Source organism: Trichechus manatus, unplaced genomic scaffold (assembly GCF_000243295.1).
Source record: "Trichechus manatus latirostris isolate Lorelei unplaced genomic scaffold, TriManLat1.0 scaffold00001, whole genome shotgun sequence".
Lineage (NCBI taxonomy): Eukaryota > Metazoa > Chordata > Mammalia > Sirenia > Trichechidae > Trichechus > Trichechus manatus.
The window spans coordinates 15,224,835-15,245,107 of NW_004443937.1; the positions used below are offsets into that span (position 1 = coordinate 15,224,835).

General features: G+C 55.0%; 1 protein-coding gene across 3 annotated transcripts; it reads right to left on the reverse strand.

Moving 5' to 3' along the window:
• Positions 1-2,781: 2,781 nt before the first annotated feature.
• Positions 2,782-19,665, reverse strand: HDAC11 (histone deacetylase 11). Of its 3 annotated transcripts, XM_004368373.2 has the most exons (10): positions 19,542-19,665; positions 18,496-18,644; positions 16,130-16,230; positions 9,945-10,061; positions 8,718-8,760; positions 6,876-6,952; positions 5,772-5,834; positions 4,626-4,722; positions 3,349-3,527; positions 2,782-3,164 (listed from the first exon to the last, which is right to left on the reverse strand). In XM_004368373.2, coding segments are annotated over exons 1-10 (1,044 nt in total). In that variant the 5' UTR covers positions 19,544-19,665; the 3' UTR covers positions 2,782-2,948. The 3 variants fall into 3 exon arrangements, with proteins under 3 accessions (XP_004368430.1, XP_004368431.1, XP_023584359.1); XM_004368374.2 differs by lacking the exon at positions 19,542-19,665 and having other exon boundaries at positions 9,945-9,992; positions 18,496-18,638; XM_023728591.1 differs by lacking the exons at positions 6,876-6,952; positions 8,718-8,760; positions 9,945-10,061; positions 19,542-19,665 and having other exon boundaries at positions 2,949-3,164; positions 18,496-18,577.
• Between the last annotated feature and the right edge of the window lie 608 nt (positions 19,666-20,273).

Below are 20,273 nucleotides of genomic sequence, written 5' to 3' on the forward strand. Positions count from 1 at the left end.
AAATTAGGATATAATGTGCATACAGTAAAACACACAGATCTTAAGAACAGGTCCTGAACACGTCACCTCAACTGGCCTCGAGTCCTCTCCCTGACCTCTAGGAAACTCATCATCATCATCATCACTAACCTCTACTGAGCGCTAACAAAGTGCCACACAGCACCCTAAGTGCAGCCCATGGATTGACACGTGTATTCCTGGAGCCACCCCATGAGGTAAGTCACTCATAGTCCTCATTTTACAGATTGAGGGTTCTGGAGCTCATGGCTTTACTTCAAATCCTCACCCCTCCACTAACTAGCTGTGGACTTGGAGCAAGCAATCAAAACTTTTTATGCCTCAGTTTCTGCATCTCTAAATTAGGGATGAAAACAGTTCTTCCCGCGGAGTGCTGTGAGGTTCAGCAGGTAATTCCCATCAAGAGTTTAGAACAGAGACTGGCACGTACTTAGTATGTGCTCACTCAATGTCACCTTTATCCTATTTCTCACACCTACCGCGGGACAGACCCAGATCCCTGCCTGGCAAGGTGTCTGACCCTCAAGGGGTTGCACTGCTCCCCGCCCAGGCTGCACTGCTGACATTGGGAGTCCCTCATCACCCTGCCAGGCTGAAGATGAGGTTCTGCCTTCATCATCTGCCTAAACCCCTCGGCCCCAGCATAGAATCACCAGCCCCAGGTCAACCCCATCCCAGGGTGGCAGACTCCCATGCATGCTTGAACTGCAGCTCAAGGCTGGAAAGCACCCCTTGTCCCCACTGCACCACACACAGCCACCCTCACAGTCCAGCTCTGCCAGCCTGCCCACCCCCATGGTTTCCCAGACCCCATTCCCAGAGACCTTAGCCCCCAGGGGCCCTAGACTCTCTCTCTTGTCTGAAGAGCAACATCCTCGCCCTCACCCCATCCCACCTCTCTCCCCCACCAAATCTGAGGCAGCTGGCGCAGAACACACACACACACACACACACACACACACACACACACACACACAGAGCGAGCGAGCGAGAGAGAGCTGGGTCCAAACCTGGCTCTCCCACTCACTCGATGTGTGGCCTGGAGCAAATCCCTCCCCTCTCTAAACCTTGGTTTCCTCATCGGTAAAATGGGAACGCCTGCCTACTTCATAGGACTGCAGGGATGAAATAAAATCCTAGCATGAATTGGTCGTGTGCTGTGTGAATTCTAATCTTTACTTCACATCATCCTCAGGAGGGAGGGTGGTTCACGTCAAGAACACACAGCAGCTGGGTCCACTCAAGAGCCTTTATGACGCTCTATGAACAACAGAAACTCAACAACGCCACACCATGTACATTGTCTGGCCCGATGCCCCAGGCCCGAGGTGGCAATGCATGGATATCAGGTACCGAGAGTCAGGTCCAGAGGGACTACTGGCCAGGGCGGGGCGGGGGGGGGGGTGCGGGGTCCAAGTACATTGTTAGTGCCTCGGGGTCCGAGCCAGGAGGTCAGCACATTTGAGCCAATTTGTGACTTTGGAACCCTTTCCCCCCAGCAGAGGGAGTGGAGAGTGAATGCAGGGGCATCCCCAAATGACCACAAGCACAAGTTCCATCAGTGGGGCTGACTGAGGACAGGGGACACCTCAGCTGGCCCACTTTCCCTCCCTCGACTGTGGTCAAGGCCACAGTCACCAGCTAAGAACATGCCCAGGCAATGGAGGGGGTGGACATTCCCTGCACCTGGCTTCCTGGGCAGCCCTGAATGTCCCCTTCAGATTAGAGCTGAAGACAAGGCCAAGGCCTGGGGCTTTGCCAGGGCCAGAGGTCAGGGCCCACCTGGGACCCTGGACACAGAGATAGGTCAGGGCCTAGGTGAGGCCTGTGGAGGCAGCAGCCCTATCCAGGGCCCCACTCAGCCACCTGCCTTCATAGCCCCCTGCGGTCCTGGCTGTGATGGAGACTCCCTGGTTTCCCTCCAAGACCCCCAGTCTGGGCTTGCCAGTGCCTCAGGCCCTACCTGGGGCTGTAGTTCCTGTATCCATCCCTGATTCCCACCTGCCAGGCCCTGCCCTCCTGTGACCCCATCTTCCTCTGCCCCGTCCACCTGGGTCAGCAGCCCCCATCAAGGCTCCTGCGCTCAGGCCCCTCCCCGAGCTAAGAATCCTCCTCCTAAACCTGCAGATGAGACCACTGCTGAAGTAGGGGTTTCAGGGCTCACAGGCCTCCCCATCTGTCAATCACACAGAAGGGCTCTCAGAGACCAGGTTCAGCCCTTGGTTTATTGAGGGGAGACCCACATGGGAGAAGCCACCTGCAACCCCTTCCCTACTGCCCTCAAATCCAAGGCCAGGCGATCTGGGAACCCCGTCCCCACACCCTGGAGCCTGGCTCAGCACCCTGCTCCCAGCCCCGTCCCTGGGCACACCTGCTCCTCGCACCCTGGCTGAGGCAGGGAGGAGAGAAGCAAATCTCATGGACTAAAGAGCAGGGGGCAAGGCCAAACATGGTAGAGATGGAAACTTCCTCGATCCCATCTGGGTCTGACTTCTGGAAAACCAGAACACCCCACCTCCAGGGCCTCCCTGCGCCTTCCCAGGGCCTGACCCATCCTCTCCCCTCCTCTGTGAACTGCCCACCTCCTTTCTCTTCTCTGAGACAGCTATGAGCTCCCCTCCCCAGGGCCCATGCAGGTCCTCCCTGGGACTCAGGCTCTGCCTTCTGTTCCTGGCCCACAGAGGGGCCTGGAGACCCTCCTGGCTGCCGTGGGGAGGGTGGAGGAGCTGCCAGCCCAGTCGGGACAGGTCCCCGCCCCTCCATGTTCTCAAGAGACCACACAGGTCACTCTCCCTGCCCAGCAGCCCAGGCTTCCTGGCTGGCTGTCCTGCACCGCCCCTCAGGCTAGAAAACAAAAAGCACTAGGAGGTCAGGTGGGCGGGCAGGTGGGCTCAAAGCAGGCAGGGAGGTGACCAGCAGGGCAGCTCGGGTCAGGGCACTGCTGTGGGCAGCAGAGGCGTGTCCGAGCACTGGGCCGAGACACTGGGGGACTCAGGCCCGATGAGCCCCAGGCTATGCAGATTGAGAATGGAGTCAGCTATGATGCGGGCTGTGCGTTTCTGGTACCCGCCCGACGTCACCATGAGGATGGGCACCTGGTGGCCGCGGACCATTTGGAACACCAGCTCATCCCGCTTCACAATGCCCTGTGGAGTGGTGAGGGAGGAGGGTATCAGGAAGTCCTGCTGCAGGCGTAATCCTGGCCCAGGTTGATTGCCGCTGCTTCTACCTAGCTCTTCTCTGACACCAGAAGCATCAACGCTCTCACTTTTCCTGCCACGGCTGAGTCCCCAGAGCAGAGCCCCCCGCCACCTCAGGGTCAGGACCTACCTCTGGGCTGATGGACAGCCCCCCAAGGCGGTCTCCCTCTAGGACATCAGTGCCTGCGTTGTACACAACTATGTCGGGTGGATGTTCCTGGAGGGCTTTCCTGATGTTCCTCTCCACCTTATTCAGGTACTCATCATCCTCCGTGCCCCACTCCAGCTCCACCTTCCGCCGGATGGCCTCTGAGACAGAGACAGGAACAGCCCCAGTTTACAGAGAAGGGAAACTGAGGCTCAGGAAGGGGAAGGCTGTCCAGGGTCCCAGAACCTGTCAGTGCCCTAGCCTGGATTGGAAGCCAGTTGTCCTCCTGAGACAAAGGCACTGCTCCGTTTCTTATCTCACCCAAAATTAACCTAAAATGGTTACTTGAGAGCTGCAGAGAAAAGGATGTGAACAGGGATTAGAGCAGAAGCACTTTTGCCCTGGGGATTCAGGGACCCGTGTTGGCAATGTCTAGTTTTACTGCCCAACCACGTGGACACCCTGCTGTGCCCTCAAGCCCAAAGTCAACACATTCAAGATTCAGTTCAAAAACTGGTACCTTGGCCATAATGGTGGCTGGCCTACCCTCCTCAGCCTTGCTCACACCTCAGGCATATGTGTCCCCAGTCTGCAAACTGGGCAGGTGCCTATGTTTTCAAATCTTATCTCATGGTCTCTGTCTTTTGACTCATGAGTTCAAACCACTTTCATTTATTTCAATAACTATTATATTTGAGAAGAGCCCTGGTGGTGCAGTGGTTAAAGCACTCAGCTGCTAACCGAAAGGTTGGCGGTTCAAACCACCAGCCATTATATGTGGGAGAAAGATGTGGCGGTCTGCTTCTGTAAAGATTTACAGCCTTGGAAACCTTATGGGGCAGTTCTACTCTGTCCTATAAGGTCGCTATGAGTCAGAATCGACTTGATGGCAATGCGTGATTATATTTGACTTTATTCCTGCCATCTTGTTGTGTATTTTCTATTTATACTTTTCTCCTTATTTCTTTTTTGTCTTTCCCTACCTTCTATTGGACCGATGCAGACCTAGGAGAAGGAAACTACTAAATGAGGGGTGATTTAAGAACCTATATGTGTGTTTAAGATAGCTTTATATAATCTTAGGTGGGTCAACTGACTTCCTTAAGACTCAGTCTCCTCATCTGTAAAATGGGGACAATCCCTACCTCACAGGGATGCTGGGGACTTGTGCAGGGCCCAGCACATAGGAAATACTCAGGATAGCAAGCCCCATCTAAGTAAGAATACACGTCAGGGTGAGGGGCAGAGCAGCAACTCACGCTTGGCAAAGCGGTCCCCGGGGTAGATGTGGCGGTTGTAGACATCCATGATGTACACACGCTTGTCACCCATGAAGTCCCTCTCATGCCCATTGCCCTGCAGGAAGAACACAGAGCCGCCTGCAAGCAGGTGACCTCCACATCCCTGCCCTGGGAAGCTCCCCACAGGCCTGGGCAACATCGCTGTCCCTGGGGTCAGTGGTCTCATGGCTATTAAGTGGTAGAGCTGGGCTTCAACCTCAAAACATGGCCCATGACCTTCATGTGTGAACTTGAGCTAGCCCCAGACCTGTGTTTCCTTTTTCTGAGTCCTGGCCTGGCCACCCTCTCAAGTCTGTGGTGGGATCAGTTGGGCTCATGGATGTGAAAGAGTAAACTCTAAAAGGCTGTGCACATCTGGGAGGGCAGCAGCTCCTGACTTGGTCCAGGAGCTCAGTGTCCCATGAGCTCGGAGCAGGGCCCAATGAGCACAAAGTTGCATTGGCAGTGGCGTGGGGGGCCTTCAAGAACTTCTGGAATCCACTCCTCTGTCCCTGACCAGAGGAGCCAGAAATGGGTTCAGAGTCCTGAGAAGGGAGTGTCTCCACACTTTGGTGATGTACCCCCTAGACAACGAGCTCTTACCAGTGGCTTTAGAGGCCTGTGCAGCCCTGAATTGCGTGCATGACCTGTATGTGAGGGGCAGGTCCACAGGTTCACCAGCTTTGTACAGGAGGTGGGTGCCCCAAATGGACTAGGAAATAATGGGGAGCCATAGCAGAGTTTAGAGCATTTAGGAAGAGCATCAGCCTGGTATGTGATGGGGCAGGGGAAGCAGGGAGGAAAGGGAAGGGAAGGAGGTCAGGATAAGGGAAGGGAGGGTCCAGGTTCAAAAGCAGGACAATGAGCAGGACCTGCTCTTCCTACCCACCTACCCCCTGGCTGGGGCAAGTGGGCAGAGGGACAAAGACAGCCCTTCTGCTTCATCCTGAGAGATAGGAAATCAGGGCGGGGGCAGCAGGGGCCACCCTGGGGCTCGAGGTGCTCCCAGAGGGAGGGGAGCCCCCTGGTGAGGGGTTTGTACAACAGAGAGAGGCTGCTAGGGGAGACAGGGAGGTTGTGGGGCCTGGGAGGTCCCATGGAAGCCCAGCCCACGCTGGCATTTACCTGATGCGCATCGAGATCGATGATGGTGGCTCTGGAGATGCCCTCCACACGCTCAAACAGAAACTACACGGGGAGGAGAGAGGAGACTTGAAGACCTGGATGGGCTGCAGGATCTGGGGTGCTGCCCAGGTGGGACGGGGGGCTTGGGAGGACACACATGCATGTGAGCAAACAAACAGACCAGCAGGCAGAGCTGCAGGAGGCAGTCAGGGAAGGCTCCCTGGAAAAGGGGGCATGTGCTGCTGAAGGGCAGGAGATTAGGCCTGGCCCTCAGTGACAGCAGTTCCCCAGTGACCCCAGAGCCCTGGGAGCCCTACCCAAGGTTGTGCCTGAAACTTCATCCCCAGTCTGCCTCATCCTGTTAAGGCCAAGCTCTCATGCCTCCTCCTCAAGGAAACCTTCCTTCCCCTCCACGCCGTCTGTCCGGGAAGGTCTCCTGTGTTCCCCTCTCCTGACCTGCCTGCCTTCCCATTAGTCTGTGTGCCCCACAGAAGCAGGGAGCACTTCAGCTCAGTCTTGATGCCCAGCACAAGGCTGGGTGCAGAGTGGGTGGGGGCTTGGGGGCCTGACGGACATAGAGGCCAGGGCCAGTCTGCTCCTCAGCTGTGCCTTACCCGTCTGGGCCTTGGTGTCCTCATCCATAAAATGAGGGTAAACACGGATTCTATTTCACAGAGAATGGAGGCTGGCATGGGAGTGAGCATGCCCTAAATGCCAGCTGCTACCACTACCACCACCACCATCATTATCATTTCTCCTCCTCCTCTTCCTCCCTCAATTCAATCTTTTCCATATACATCCCCCTCACCCCCACCCCCCCGCCCCAGGTCCCTGCCACCTTCGAGGGTTGTAATATCTACCTTTCATCACAGGCAACCCCTCCAAGTGACACAGAAGAAGAGAAAGTGTCAGGTTTGAGTCCAAGCCTGGCCGAGCCACCCCGGCCAGCCCGTCCCTCTCTAAGCTTTGGTCTCCCTCTCCATAACACGGGGTGAGAACACCAAACTTGGGGTCGCGGGAAGGATCCTGGGCCCAGCCCAGGGCCTGGCCAGAGAGGGCTCTTGGAGGTGAGCACCCCCTCCCCCGCCCATGTTCACAACTCACCTTGATGGCAAGTGTGATGTCCGCATAGGCACAGAAGCCCCCACCCCGGTCACTGGAGCAGTGATGGAAGCCACCCCCTGCAGAAGGCAGACAGAGGTGCTGGTCAGGGCCAGGCCCCCATGCTTCGGTTCTCCCAGCGTCCCCTCCCAGCTCAGCTCCCAGGGCCTGCTCCTCAGACTCCAGGTGGGCAAAGGAAACTCAGCAACTTGCATGTCTCCAGCCCTAGGTCAGAAGGTGGCTGTGCCATCGTGACCACCTCTGCCCAGAGCAAGAGCCCTCTCAGGGTCTCTGGACAAGTCAGCTGCCAGAGCCCGCTAACACCCCCAGGTGACGATAGCTCATTCCTTTCCACGGCAGAAAGCTGCTCCTTGCTCCCAGAGCTGGGGCCTGCCTCTCTGTGACTCCCCCATGCCAGGGTATATGTGTGGGGCAGGGAGCACCAGGTTTGACAAAGGGCCACTCAGATTTTGCAAGTGGTAGAGGAGATGGTTGGGAAGGGTGCCATCTGCTGGTCACAGCTGTCCCCGGTAACGGGGAGGGCCCCGGAGACCAGGGTCCAGCTTCATCTACCTTGCCTGCCCCCATCCCTGAGGCCCTAGCCTTGGAGCCTCAGTGCCCTGCAGAGACCCTTCCCTGCAAGCTCAGGGGAACCTGAGCTTCAGGGCCCTCTGAAATTAGCCCAGCACCTGCCCCACAGTACAGAGTGTGAAGCTGGGCCCGTCGATACAAGGGGCTTATCTTTCTCACCACTCAAGCAGCCACTGTTGGGTAATGACGAGAGGACAAAAGCTCACATATATTGAACTCCTCACCAGGCACTGAGCTCACTGAAACCTCCCTGCAGCCCTATGAGGGGGGTACTATAATCATCACCCCCATTTTACAGGTGAGGAAACTGAGGCACAGAGAGGTTCAGCAACTTGCCCAGGGTCACACAGCTAGCTAATGGTAGAACCAGGATTCAAACCCAGCTGGGTCCGGATCGGCTCCCTTAACTGCCTTCTAATGTGGGGAGGGCCATTCCAGGTTCTGGGTTGGAAGCCTGCCATCAATATACAGCAGAGTGTCACCACACCATCACTACCCCAGACCTAATATCGGTTCCTGGTGGCACCAACACGCCCGAGACCCAGGCCCTCCCCTTGCAGAGTTCACAGCCAAGGGGGCTCTGCCTGGGGCTCTGGGCAAGCCACTGGGCTTCTCTTGATGTCCATTTCCTCATCTTGAAACGGGCCTGATAACAACTATGCCAGGCTCACATGAGAGGCCTGAGGGGAAAGGGCTTTGCAAACTGTAAAATGTTGTCCTTCCATGGGGGACAATGGCAGGGACCAGGAAGACTGCTGGGTGCAGCCCCCCCATGAGTCACTCTTGTGGCAGAGCCCAGGGCATGTACAAATCCCACTGCTCTGGGGCTGGGGAGCGCATGCCCTCAGAAGCCCTGAGGAGGAGGTGGTACTGACCCTGGGTTTATCCACCTACCACACAACATGACCATGTCCCAGCGGGCTGTCCATCAGGAAGTGGCACAGAGCCTTCGGGGAGCCTCATGGAAGCAGCCTCAGCCCCACACAGAGTTGCCCGGGATGGCACAGGCTCTCTGCGGGAGGGAACCCCCCTCACCAGACATGGGCAAAGGGGGCCTGGAGAGCCCCTGGGGAACTCTCTGAGACAAGGCCCCACATTAGATGGAGGGACCGGCTATCCCTCCCAGGGGCCACCTCCAGAAGGCCACGTGATGAGCAGTAGACCTTTTTGTGCACAGTGCCACCCCAGGCTCCTCCGGACCCTCCCTGCCCCTAGGCCCCTGCAGCTGGACATTCCCGGGGCAGCAGCACTCACCCACGTTGATGGCCCAGCCTCGCTCCACAGCCAGCTTCCCTGCCTTGGGAGAAAAGCACAGGTGATGCCAGGAGGCCAGGTCCTGCCCCCACTCATTTACCCATTACTCAGCCCTTCCCCAACTGTCTCCATGGGCTCTGGGTGGCGCTGAGCTATGTATGAGGTGGGAGGCACCCTCAAAGGAGTCCCAGAAGCAGTCCAGATGGACTGGCATATGACAGGGGCAGTGTGGGAGCCCCTTTGCAATTCTGTGAGGAAAACTCGAAGAAACATACGTTAACTACTTATCATCATACTTGAGCCGACAATGATTTTAATGAGGTTCTGAAAGAGAACATAGGCTATTTTTTGCTCATGGAAATTCAGTAGACTGAATACTGCAATCCTGTAGGAGATCACAGTTTTTGGGTAAGCAGTAATATTCTCCTAACCAAATAAAGTACAAATTCCCAAAGCTCCAAAGAACATTAGCAGGAGGTGCTGGGAGAGAGGTAATGGAAAGCGAATGCTTAATGGGTATAGTGTTTCTGTGTGGGATGATAAAACAGATCTGGAAATAGATAGCAGTGATGCTTACACAACATTGTGAATGTACTTAACACCAATGAATTGTACCCCCAAAAATGGTTAAAATGGTAAATTTTATGTATATTTTACCACAATTTTAAAAAATAGAGGAAGAAAAACAAAAACAAAAAAAGCTAGAGGGATCAGTAAGTACTGATCCAAGGCCGGGTTAGCTCCCCAAACATTTAAGTCTGGAATGTTCCTCTACCTCCAATCACCTTGGCAGCCCGCAGTGAATTTTTCAGAAAACTACACACAGGTCATGAAAGCTAATTTCCCTTTATTGCTACACCCACGATGGGGGTGGGGGAACATCATCCATCATTTAATTACGGGGTTCAGTTTTCCATCCTAAATTTGGGTACACTGGAGCCATAATTTGTGGATATGCTCTTTGGGGGATGGGGCTATATCTTATATACTAGCATATACGGTAACTCTAACAGAAGGCCATTGGGGCGGGAACAATGAATTCTAATGTCCCAGGACGGAGAAGCCTTTTTGGAGAAAGAGTCATTGTTGCTGGGCTTTGAGAAATACTTAGGATTTTGTTCAGCTACCACATAGGGGGAGGGCACTCCAAACGGACAGGCCAGGGTGGGGAGGGGCCCAGGGTGTGGGGGTCCCAGCCCAGCCCCTCTTCCCTGCTTCCCAACCTACCATGATGGTTCCTCCTGTCTGGGTCCGCAGGGGCCTCAGCACCTTTCTCTGCACAAGGAAGTTGGGGAGGAAGATGACAGGAGGGATTTCTGTGATGGTCGCGACAGCAAAGGACCACTGTGGAAAGAGACACAGCCCCTGACCTCGGCTGGGCAATCACATGCCCTATTCGACACTCTGAGGGTGGTTTCACAGTGGCCCTGGGTGAACTACCTGGTCAAGGGACATTCCTTTCGTAAGAAATGAGAGCACCTCTCCCCACCACCCTCAGGCTCCACAACAGGGCAGTTTCACACAGAACGGTTTTTCTAAAGCGAAGTCGGCCTCCTTCTTAGCGCTTCCAAACCCTTGACCGCCCTCTTGTGGCCATACCAGGAGCCGCAGGGGTCCGGATCACAGCCATGTAGCAGAAGATGGCTTCAGGAGAACACACAGAAGGGGACACTGAGGCCTGAGCAGGGAGGATCTGTCCAGGTCACACGATGAGCCACGGACAGAGCCAAGACTGGAAATCCAGGTGTCCTCTCTCCCTCCCTTCCACCACCAGGCCTCTCATTCACTGAGAATCATTTATCCCAGCCGAGTTTTAAGGTGGGCGAGACCAGAGCACGTCTACAGCAGAGCAGGAAAGAGAGAGGCCAAGAGCAGGTGTGCTGGAGGAAAGAGGATATGCCTGGAAGGGTCAGGTGGGCGCGCTGACCAGGGAGCACCTACACAAAGCAAAACAGAGCTGAGGTAGGCACCCCTCCCGGGCCAGCAAGGCTGAGGAGAGGTGGCGGCTGGGAAGGCTGGGACACTCCCCACGCCCTCTCCCTCCAGGGCAGGCCCAGTGAGCACAGACCTGCAGCCCATACCTCTGAAAGGAGAGGTGCCCATAAGGCCCCACCTGGGAGTCCACCTGCTGTAACACAGCGAGGGTGTTAGAGCTGGACCATGAACGTCCAACAGCTGCAGGACCCACCCCTGTGTTGTGTGTGTGGGGGTGGGGGTGGGCATAGGTGAGGGCAGGGCTCTGCCTGAGGTTACCAGGCCAGCCTCTTCACTCACCAATCACTTGCCCAGTGTAGGCTCCATGTGGTAGGTATGGAACCATTTTTCCTATGAGTAAAAAAATAAACAAACAAAGAGCCATTGAAGGAATAAATTAACTCACTGTCTCCCTCCACCCTAAGCAAGCCAGAAGGGGATGGAAATCCAAAAAACAAGAAGCCACATCGCTGCCTACTGAGAGGCCCAATATATAAACAAAGCCACTGGAAGGGCATTTCCCTAAGTGTGTTCCACTGCAGCTGGCCTGTCCCAATACTACACCAAGAAAGGGTTCCACAGCCAAATAAGTTTGGGAAACACTGCTTATGTTGTCCTCCTCTTGGAAATTCACAAGGCACTTTGGCATGTTAAAGGCTCTGGGAGGTTCTGCAGTAAAGAATCCTCTCTAACTTTGCTTTACCTAGTGTCTCCCAAACTTTTCAACCACAAGCCCCTGCCTGCCCCTTTGCTTTTTACAGAACCTTCTGCAAAGCTGGAGTTCTGTGGGACACACTTGGGAACCTCTAAGCTAGAGTGAATTTTGCATGGTCTGGGTGCCTGGCATGAAGTCCCCAGAGCATGAATGGAATCCAGCTAAAAGGAGGACATGTGAGTCTGCAAAGCTGGAAGCCCGGATGTGGGAGGGGGAGACTTAGGAGAGGGACAGAGGGGGCTGGGCCCTTCAGCTTCTCCTCCGGTCCTGCGGCAGTTTCTGCACGGCAGTGATGTGGCCTGCTCATGCTCTGGACCTGGGCTGTCCAACCTAGTCATCGCCAGCCATATGCAGCTACTCACATATAATTATGAATGAATTAATTTTTTTTTTTTATTAAAATGTTTTTCTTCAGTCACACTAGCCATATTCCAAGCGTTCAAAAGCCACCTGTGGCTCATGGCTACCAGATGGGACAGAGCAGGCACAGAACGCGTCCACCACTGCAGAAAGTTCCATAGACAGCGCTGCTGTAGTAAAGACCACTGGTGGCTGGGGTGAAAAATAAGTGGGAGGGACATGTAGACTGGCAGCTGGGGCAGCAGAAGGAGGACAGGGCTGTGAGAACAGAGGAGGTGGCAGGGATGAGAGGGCAGAGCCTGGGTGAGTGGCCAGATGTGGAGGGGAGGGAGGAGGAGGGTGACATTTGGAAATTCACATACTGACAAAAGAGGAGGAACTGAAAAACAGAATTCCAGTGCTAACAAAGCCCCGGCCAAGGCGCTCCGGCCAAGGCGCTCCGGGGGCAGTCAGAGTGGAAGCTCCGTTTAGCAGTCTGGCAGGGAGGGGTGGGCAGGTGTGCTACAGTGGAGGGGACAGATACTTTACCTTCTTGAGCAGCCGGCCAGGGTGGGGCTGCCCAGACCTGCAAACAGTCAGGCCCTCAATCACCTCACACTGGGTCAGGGCACTAAAGGACTGGGCTGTGTGGGAGTGGGAGGGGCCGGGCTCAGGGTCCCCCTCAGAGCCAAACTGCCTCAACCCCAGGCTCAACCACTGGCTATGAGTGCGGGCCCCCCCCAAAAAAACCAAAACCCACTGCTGTCGAATCGATTCCAATTCACAGCTCATAGGGTTTCCAAAGCCGCAAATCTCTACGGAAGCAGACTGACACATCTTTCTCCAGGGGAGCTGCTGGTGGTTTCAAACCACCAACCTTTCGGTTAGCAGTCAATTGCTTTAACCACTGAGCCACCAGAGCTCCCTGTGGAGCCAAAACCAAAAAAAAAAAAAAAAAATTGCCATCGAGTCGACTCCAACTCATAGTGGCCCTATAGGACACAGTAGACCTGCCCCATAGGGTTTCCAAGGTAGATTTGAACTGCCGACCTTTTGGTTAGCAGCCGATCTCTTAACCACTGTGCCACCAGGGCTCCCCTTGTGGAGCACACCCCTTTAAACAGGAGTTCCTCTTCACAAGGCCTTGAATGTGGGCTCAATGTGGAAACCTGTCAGAGAGGCCTGACCTCACAACACGATTTAAAATACCCCTGCCTGGGCCCCCTCCAGAGTCCCTAGGTGGTGCAAACGGTTAAGCACTCAGCTGCTAACTGAAAGGTTGGCAGTTGGAGTCCACCCAAAGGCACTTAGAAAGAAAGGCCTAGCACTCTACTTCTGAAAATCAGCCACTGAAAACCCTGTGGAGTACAGTTCTATTCTGAAACACAGGGGGTTGCCAGGAGTCAGAACTGACTGCACGACAACTGGTCTGGTATATGGTATGGGCCTCCTCCATCCCCTTCCTTTGCTCCCCATAGCACTTAACAACTTCTAACACCCTCTATCATTTACTTGGTGGTTGTGTTTATTGTCTCTACCCCCCACCCCCGCCACCTAAATGCCAGCTCCATAAGTGAACTTGGTCTCTCTTGTTCTATCTCTGCCGCTAGAACAAGGCCTGGTGCTCTCTAAATATTAGCGGGATCGGTGTGACCTAAGCACTGCCCAGCATGGGGTGAACAAGGACAAGATACGAACACTGCATCTGCACTAACCCCTACCTCACAGCAAATGGTCACTAGGGTCAGCAGAAGACAAGAGCCCTGTGCTGGCCCAACCCAACCGCCACCCTCTGTGGGGCCAACTCTAGGCCTTGCATACAGTAGATGCTCAATAAACATTTGTTTCCCTGAATTGACATTGCCTTGCAAATAGGCTACTGCTTCTCTTTCAGGGCCCTGTTTATTAAGCACCTAAGGGCCAGGCAGGGGCCTAGAATCAGGGTAGGGGGGCAGAGTGAGGTGGGGCAGGAAGAGGTAGGTGCCCCCCAGTACACACGGAACCCAAACAGCCAAGCAACAGTCCCTGGGAGACCTGTGGGACTCTCCAAAGACAGCTCTCTGGGTGCTTACAGCAGAGAAAAGAAAAGAAACATCACAGGCATCTGGCTGAAAGGGGGGTAGGGTGGGGGGCTCCTGAGCCACAGCCCCCAGATGCCAGCAATGTCTGAAATGGACATGGGTCTCACCTGAGCAGCAGAGTACCTGGGACAAAATCCAAAAGCGTCCCCACGGCCTCCAAACACTGCGTGACCTGGCCGCTGCTGCCTCCCTGACCTCATCTGTACCACCCAGCCCTTTGCTCCCTTCAGCCCAGCCCCCGCACCCCTCCAGGATGCTCTTCCCCTCCGACCTTTGACTCTGGAATGCTCTCCCTTCAAAGCTCCACATTAGTGTCACCTAGTCCTCATTCTTCAGTCTTAGCTCAAATGCCACCTCCTCCATGAGGCCTTCCCTGACCACCCAGTCTAACTAAGCACACCTCTACTCAGTTACCCTCTATTTTTACTTTTCTTCCTAGCCCTTGGTGCTCTCTGAAATGCTCTTGTGTGTTTACTGCTTTATTTTCAGTCCCCCACAATGAAAATGCAAATCCATGGGAGCAGGAACCTGGCACTCAAATACAGATGTGCTGAATGACTGAATGAATACCTCTTCACCTTAGTAGTTGCCACAGACATCATCCTGTTTTTCCTTTTGCTCTGGCTGCCAGGTAGCTTCAAATCAAATATGCAGCTCAATCCCAGCATCTTGGTCTGCCTTTTCAGTTGACATCTTTGAATTCTCCTCCTGCCCTTGACTTTAATTTTCTATTGAGACTTTCTCATAATACTTATCATATAGCAGACTTCTGTCAATGTTTTGGGGTCCCAAGGACAGGCATGTGGAAGGCCATCTCCCCATCCACAACCTTTCTCTCAGTCCACTCACCCCAGCCCTGGCCCCACCCTGTGCTGGCGTCTCCCTGTCCAACTCAACGCCCCCGTCTCTGCTCTCACTTCACCCTCTAGATTGTGGACTCTACTCTGACCACGCATGCCCGGGCACCAGGAAATGAGGGCAGCCAAGCGCTGGGCTCCCTGCCAAGGCCTCACACACCTCCCTCGCCCAGGAGCCAGGTGTCAGCCTCTTCCTGGTAATCTTTCATGAGCTCACACTGCCGTGGCCCCATCTAGAATTCTCACAGCTCAGGTCGGGTGGCAGAGGGTAGGGAGGTAGCAGCTATGGCCCGGGTCTGGGTGCCCACATTGAAGACAGGGTCTCCAGCAGACCTGCCCCTATTTCCTGGGTTGTCTTGAACAAGAAAAGAACAACCCCTCTCTGGGTCTGGCTTTTCAGCCTGTTGACCTCTGGAATCCGCTATGGCTGAGTCTAAGACAAATCCAGCAGTGAAGTCCAGGGTTTGGGGTCAAGGCTCCCATACTCTTAGGGGATGAGCACCCGTGGCATCCTTGGCCCTCCCCACCAGGGCTCACACTGGCCCCAGGTGCTGATGCCCCCTCCCACCTCCCCTCTGCTCCTACAGAGTGGACTGACTAAACTCCAGGCCATAGAACCCAGCCTCTGACAGGACCTTTCTGGGCTCCTCTAGAAAGAGGCCACAGTGGGCAGCCTGGGAGCCCAGTGCAGTCTGCAGGTGGGATTTTAAAACCGTAAAATGCATCATCCCATTAAGAAATCAGGAAATTCCACTGAATAATCAGGGTTTCTGGCTTCTCTTTGAAAACCAGAGGCTCTGGCCATGCTGGGCCTAGTTTGGAAGGAACAGGCGTTCTCAAGTTCATCCCCCACGCCCTCCCACCCCACCTGCCCACTTGCTTATACCTAAAATGAGATTTTTGCCTAACAGTTTTTGACAAGTCTTTATCAGCAGAAGTCCTTGGAACAGAATCTTAAACTTCAGCCCAATATAAAAACAGGCCAAAGTGAAACAGCTTTGGTTAGATGGGCTAAAGGGCTGGGTTCCCCCCACCCCATATACCACCCCAGCAGTAGTCTTTAAGGCCTGTCCACAGAGCATGGATTTTAAGTCACCAATGTAGAAGCACAAAGTCCCTGCGCAGGTTCAGTCTCCACCAAGTGGACATCCCTGCTTTCATACCCCCCAGCAACGGGGAGTTCACTACCACCTGGAGCAGCCTAACCCATCCCTAGTGTCTGCCTTTTTATAACATTCTCTCTTCCTTCCCTTGGGAGCCACAGACCACATGCTCCCCCTGCCCCAGTGACAGGAGTGGGAGCCCTCAAGGCTATGCCTCTCCAGGCTGAGCTGCTGCCCCCTCTCCACTGGCCGTGGCTGGCCATCTCCAGCCCCCTCTCCATCTAGTCCCAAAAGCGAGGAGGGGCTCTGGGCAGGCAGCCCCCCAGGGCCCGTTGCCCTGTACCTTCAGCTCGTTGAGATAGCGCCTCGTGTGCACCACCAACAGGTCCTCCTCCGAGGCCTCCCGTGCCTCCACCAGCAGGCCGTCTGACAGAAGCTTCTCCTCTGCAATCACAGAATGGCACCCTGCTGCCTGCTGACTTCCAGGCCAGGCCCTGCTCCCAGGCTGCAGACTTGGCCGCCCTCCTCCCCTGTCCACAGAGGAGGGGACTGCTGGCTCTTGGGTATTCTGAGAACGGCCACCTCCCAAGCCAGTGTGCACACTGGCCAGGCCCTCATACTCGGACATTGTGCACAGAGCAACCCCGTGTTTCCAAGCTACTAACAGCCACGAGGTGAGTCCAGGTGTGAGTGAGCAATTTTCAGAGGCAGGTGGCACAAGAGTCAAGAATGCTGACCCTCAAGGTGAGTAAAGCTATTATCGATTCTCTCTCAGCCTTCTGAGGACATCTGGAGAGTCTCAGGGGGGTGCTGGCCTCCCGCTAACACCTGCCTGACATTGCTCCTTTTTAACCCGAAGACAGCAGGTCTTCGTCTCACAGCCTGCAGGCAGCAGAAACTGACCTGGATGGAATCACACTGCTGTGTTTTCATGACATTTCTTTTGTACCATGACCTTCTATTTACGGCAACCGAAACTGACTTTTCCCATTTAGATGCATAATGGTGCCTTTTAAAACAAGTTTAAGTATTTAAAACCAGAGGCTAAGTAAATAAAAATATGAAGAAAATAACAGAACAGGTGGTATGAGGAGATGGCAAGGCCCCAAGAGTGGGTACAAAATGACTGATGTTTGGGAAACACTACATGATTTCATCATCCCTTGCACACACCAGACAGGATCAGCTCTGTTCGGTGAACGAAGAACCTGAGGCCGAGAGTAGGCAGTGCCACAGGGCATGGGCAGGACAGGACCATGGTGCTCTGGGTTCTAGGGAATTGACGTGACAAGGTCAGACTTTAGGAGACCTATTTTACTGCATCAACCTTAGAAACCAACCCTGGTAGAAACCAACTGGTTGCATACATTTCCCACGTATAGCTCCAGGCAGGTACTCCTCCTCCCAGGACACTCCATGGCTCCCCATTGCCTTCAGACAAGGGGCCAATTCCTTTCTTGGCGTGACATTCGAGGCCTTTCACCATAGGGTCCCTGCCTCCTCTCCACACTCATCCTCAGAGCAGAAAAGGAGGGAACTCAGGCTTGACTGTCAGCTCAGAGACAGGGAGACAAGGAACCCTTGTGCTGAGCTCCTGGGTGACATAGGAGTCTGAGAAGGGGTGACTAGCAGAGAACTCATGCTGGGTCTGCAGGAAATGGCGCACAAGGGGCCATATGCAGGAAGGCAAGAGGACTGCAAGGTCTGAGGTGGGCTCAGCTCCACTCACCTCACCTGGTGTCACATCTTTTCCACCTACTATTTTTCTTTCTGGTCACTACTGCAAATGGAAAATCACTATCACTTGCCAGAAACAGAAGTTAACCAAAAAACAAACACAATGGAAACACATTATTATAAATCTCTAACTGGATCCTGTTTTCTGTAAGGCACAGTGGCTTGCTCTAGATTTGTTAAAAAGGGAGATGGGCAAGTCTTGAGAGGTGTTAAAGACAGGCTAGTCCCAAAGTGAGACTTTCCCCTTGATGTGATCAGAAGGGTGGTGTGATTTAAAGATATTCAGTGCTTCATCCTATGCCAGGTAACACGTCCAGGTAACATTTCCTACCTCCCTCAATGAAAGAAGCCTTGATAGAGGAAATAAGGAGAATATTCACACACCAGTCCAATGTGATGCCTGAATTTCCCACCTAAATCAGACCACTGGATTACAAGCTACAGCTAAAATGGATGTGCTCCAGAGCATCACCTTGCTCAGCGAGGAGCCCTGCTAGGAGCCTGGGGTTCTGAGTTCTAGACCCTACTCTGCCACTTAGAAGCTTTGGGCATGTTTCCTAACCTTTCTGGGCCCTACTTTCCCCCACCTGTATTCAGAAGGTTGGAGCAAAGGTTCTCTGCCCCTGGGCTATCTGAGCTTGTTGGGCATGGACACTGAACTTCTCCAAAGTTCTGCTCTTCTGTGTCCATCGTTAATCAGCTCCCTTTCTACTGGGCCTCCAGGGGCAGAGGCAAAACTCAGGTCCACAGCCATGAGGAGCCAGTGTGAGTTTCAGACAGGTACACATGGTGCTTAGAGGGCTAGGTTGGAAAGACACCTTTGACAGCATGAGTAGAAGGCAGTCTGGGAGGATGAGACTGGAGGTAGGAGGGTCTGAGGCTTGAGTTCAAGGAAAAACATTAGGGATGATGGGGATGGGGGACAGGTTGGGTGGAGGGAGTATATGTAGGGTGAGAGGCAACCTTCCATACCTTTGAGGAAATTGATCACTTTGCCCCATTTCCCTGCGTCGAAGGGGTGCAGCCTCTCCAGGCCCATGAAGGTGATATTGTAGCGTGGAGAGTATACGATGGGCCAGCGCGTCTCCGGCACAGCCTGGTACAGCTGGGTTGTGTGTGGCCTTCAGTGTGCACAGATGGAGCAGCCTCAGTGTGGAGAGCAGCCATCACAGCCACCCCCTCCCCTTAGGCCCGCTTTAGCTGACCACACAGCCCTGTCCCAGCACCCACTACTCCCAGCGCCCACAAAGGCGCCACTTAACAACAGCAGCCACAGCAACAATAACAACCTTTACTGAGTGCTCACCGTCCTTCCCTGAAATACCTAACTCAATCTTCACAGCAGCCCTGGAGGCAGGCGCCAAGACCGCACTAGAGGCTCAGAGAGGGGAAGACATGCCCAAGGTCACACAGACAAGGGGTCTGAGGAGCAGCGGGGTGCCCCCTCCCTCCCTAGTCTGGCTGCAAGGCCTCAGCATTGCACTCCCACATTACAACCATTCCACCGAACAACTGTGTGGCCTTGGGCCCTTAGCCTCAGTTTCTTCAACTGTGAAATGGGGGCTGTTGGGAGGATTGAGATAATGAACTGTCAAGAGTCCGGCACAGAAAGCTCTCTGTCCGTGAGAGCTGTGGTTACGGTTCCCAGAAACAGGTCTGGGCTCACGGAGGCTGTGGCCCAACCCCGAGCCGGGGGAGGAGGTCACCTCTGGTCCCGCCGCGCGGCTACCTCCCCTTCCCACTCCCGCAGCCGCCGCACCAGCACCAGAAAGCCGGCACCAGCTGCTGCCATTGCAGCTGTTCCTCAGCCGCGGAGAAAGGGGTCAGGGCTGGCTAGGAGCGCAGGACCCGCCTAGGCGCACCCTGCGCGGGCGCCCCTCGCCCTCTGCACGTGGGCCCGCACCTGGCAGGCCGGCCCGGCCGCCCGCGCACTGGTACCCCTGCCCACAGGGACCCCTGGAGACCCCTGGGGCCAGGCTCGGCGTTCCACCCCGCATCCCCAACCCCGCCACACTCACATGCCGGGGCCGGGACCTCCCTGCGGTGGCAGCCGCTTCAAGACCGGGTGGGGCGGGGGACGAGTTAGGCGGGGCCCCGCCCAGGACACGCCCCCAGCCCGGCCGCCTCCGCTGAGGGGCGGAGCTCTGGGAGGGCTCGGCTCCGCCCTGCTCGTACCGGCGCCTGCGTCACAGAGGGATGGAATCCCGCGCTGAGCTCGCCGCCAAGAAGGAGGCCACGCCCTCAAGGCCAAGCAGGCGAGAAGTCCCGCCCGCCGCAGGCAAATAACCAGTAGAGTTCTGCCTGACTCGGGAAACCACGCCCCCTGGGAGGAGGGGCCGCGGCGAGATTTCAGCACCTCGCGTCACAGACGGTTGGAGCGTACGTCCCGGGGGAGGAGCCACTGTAATTCCCCCGCTTCTCGCTGTGCAGGCTTGAATCCCAACTGGGTGGAAACGAGGCTAGTCCGGCAGAAAGGCAGGCCTGGTTTCCCCGCCCGGAAGGACCTCTGGTGGCGCAGTGGTTAAGCACTCGGTTGCCTAACAAATGTTGGCGGTAATCCACCAGCCGCTCCAGGGGAGAAAGATGTGAGTTCGAACCCACCAACTGCTCCTCGCTCGCGGGAGAAAGATGTGGCAGTGTTTTTCCGTAAAGAGTACAGCCTTGGAAACCCTATTGGGTAGTTGTATGTTGTCTTGTAGGGTCGCTATGAGTTGGAATCTACTCGACGGCAACGGGTTGGTTTTGGGTTT

What these genes read in the sequence shown, in the direction of transcription:
- HDAC11 (XM_004368373.2), bottom strand. An exon ending in GCTATCTCAACGAGCTGAAG is followed by an intron (nt 10,062 to 16,129) that starts GTACAGGGCAAC and finishes CTCTTTCCACAG; the next exon opens with TGGTCCTTTGCTGTCGCGAC. An exon ending in ACATCACACTTGCCATCAAG is followed by an intron (nt 5,835 to 6,875) that starts GTGAGTTGTGAA and finishes CTCCCCGTGTAG; the next exon opens with TTTCTGTTTGAGCGTGTGGA.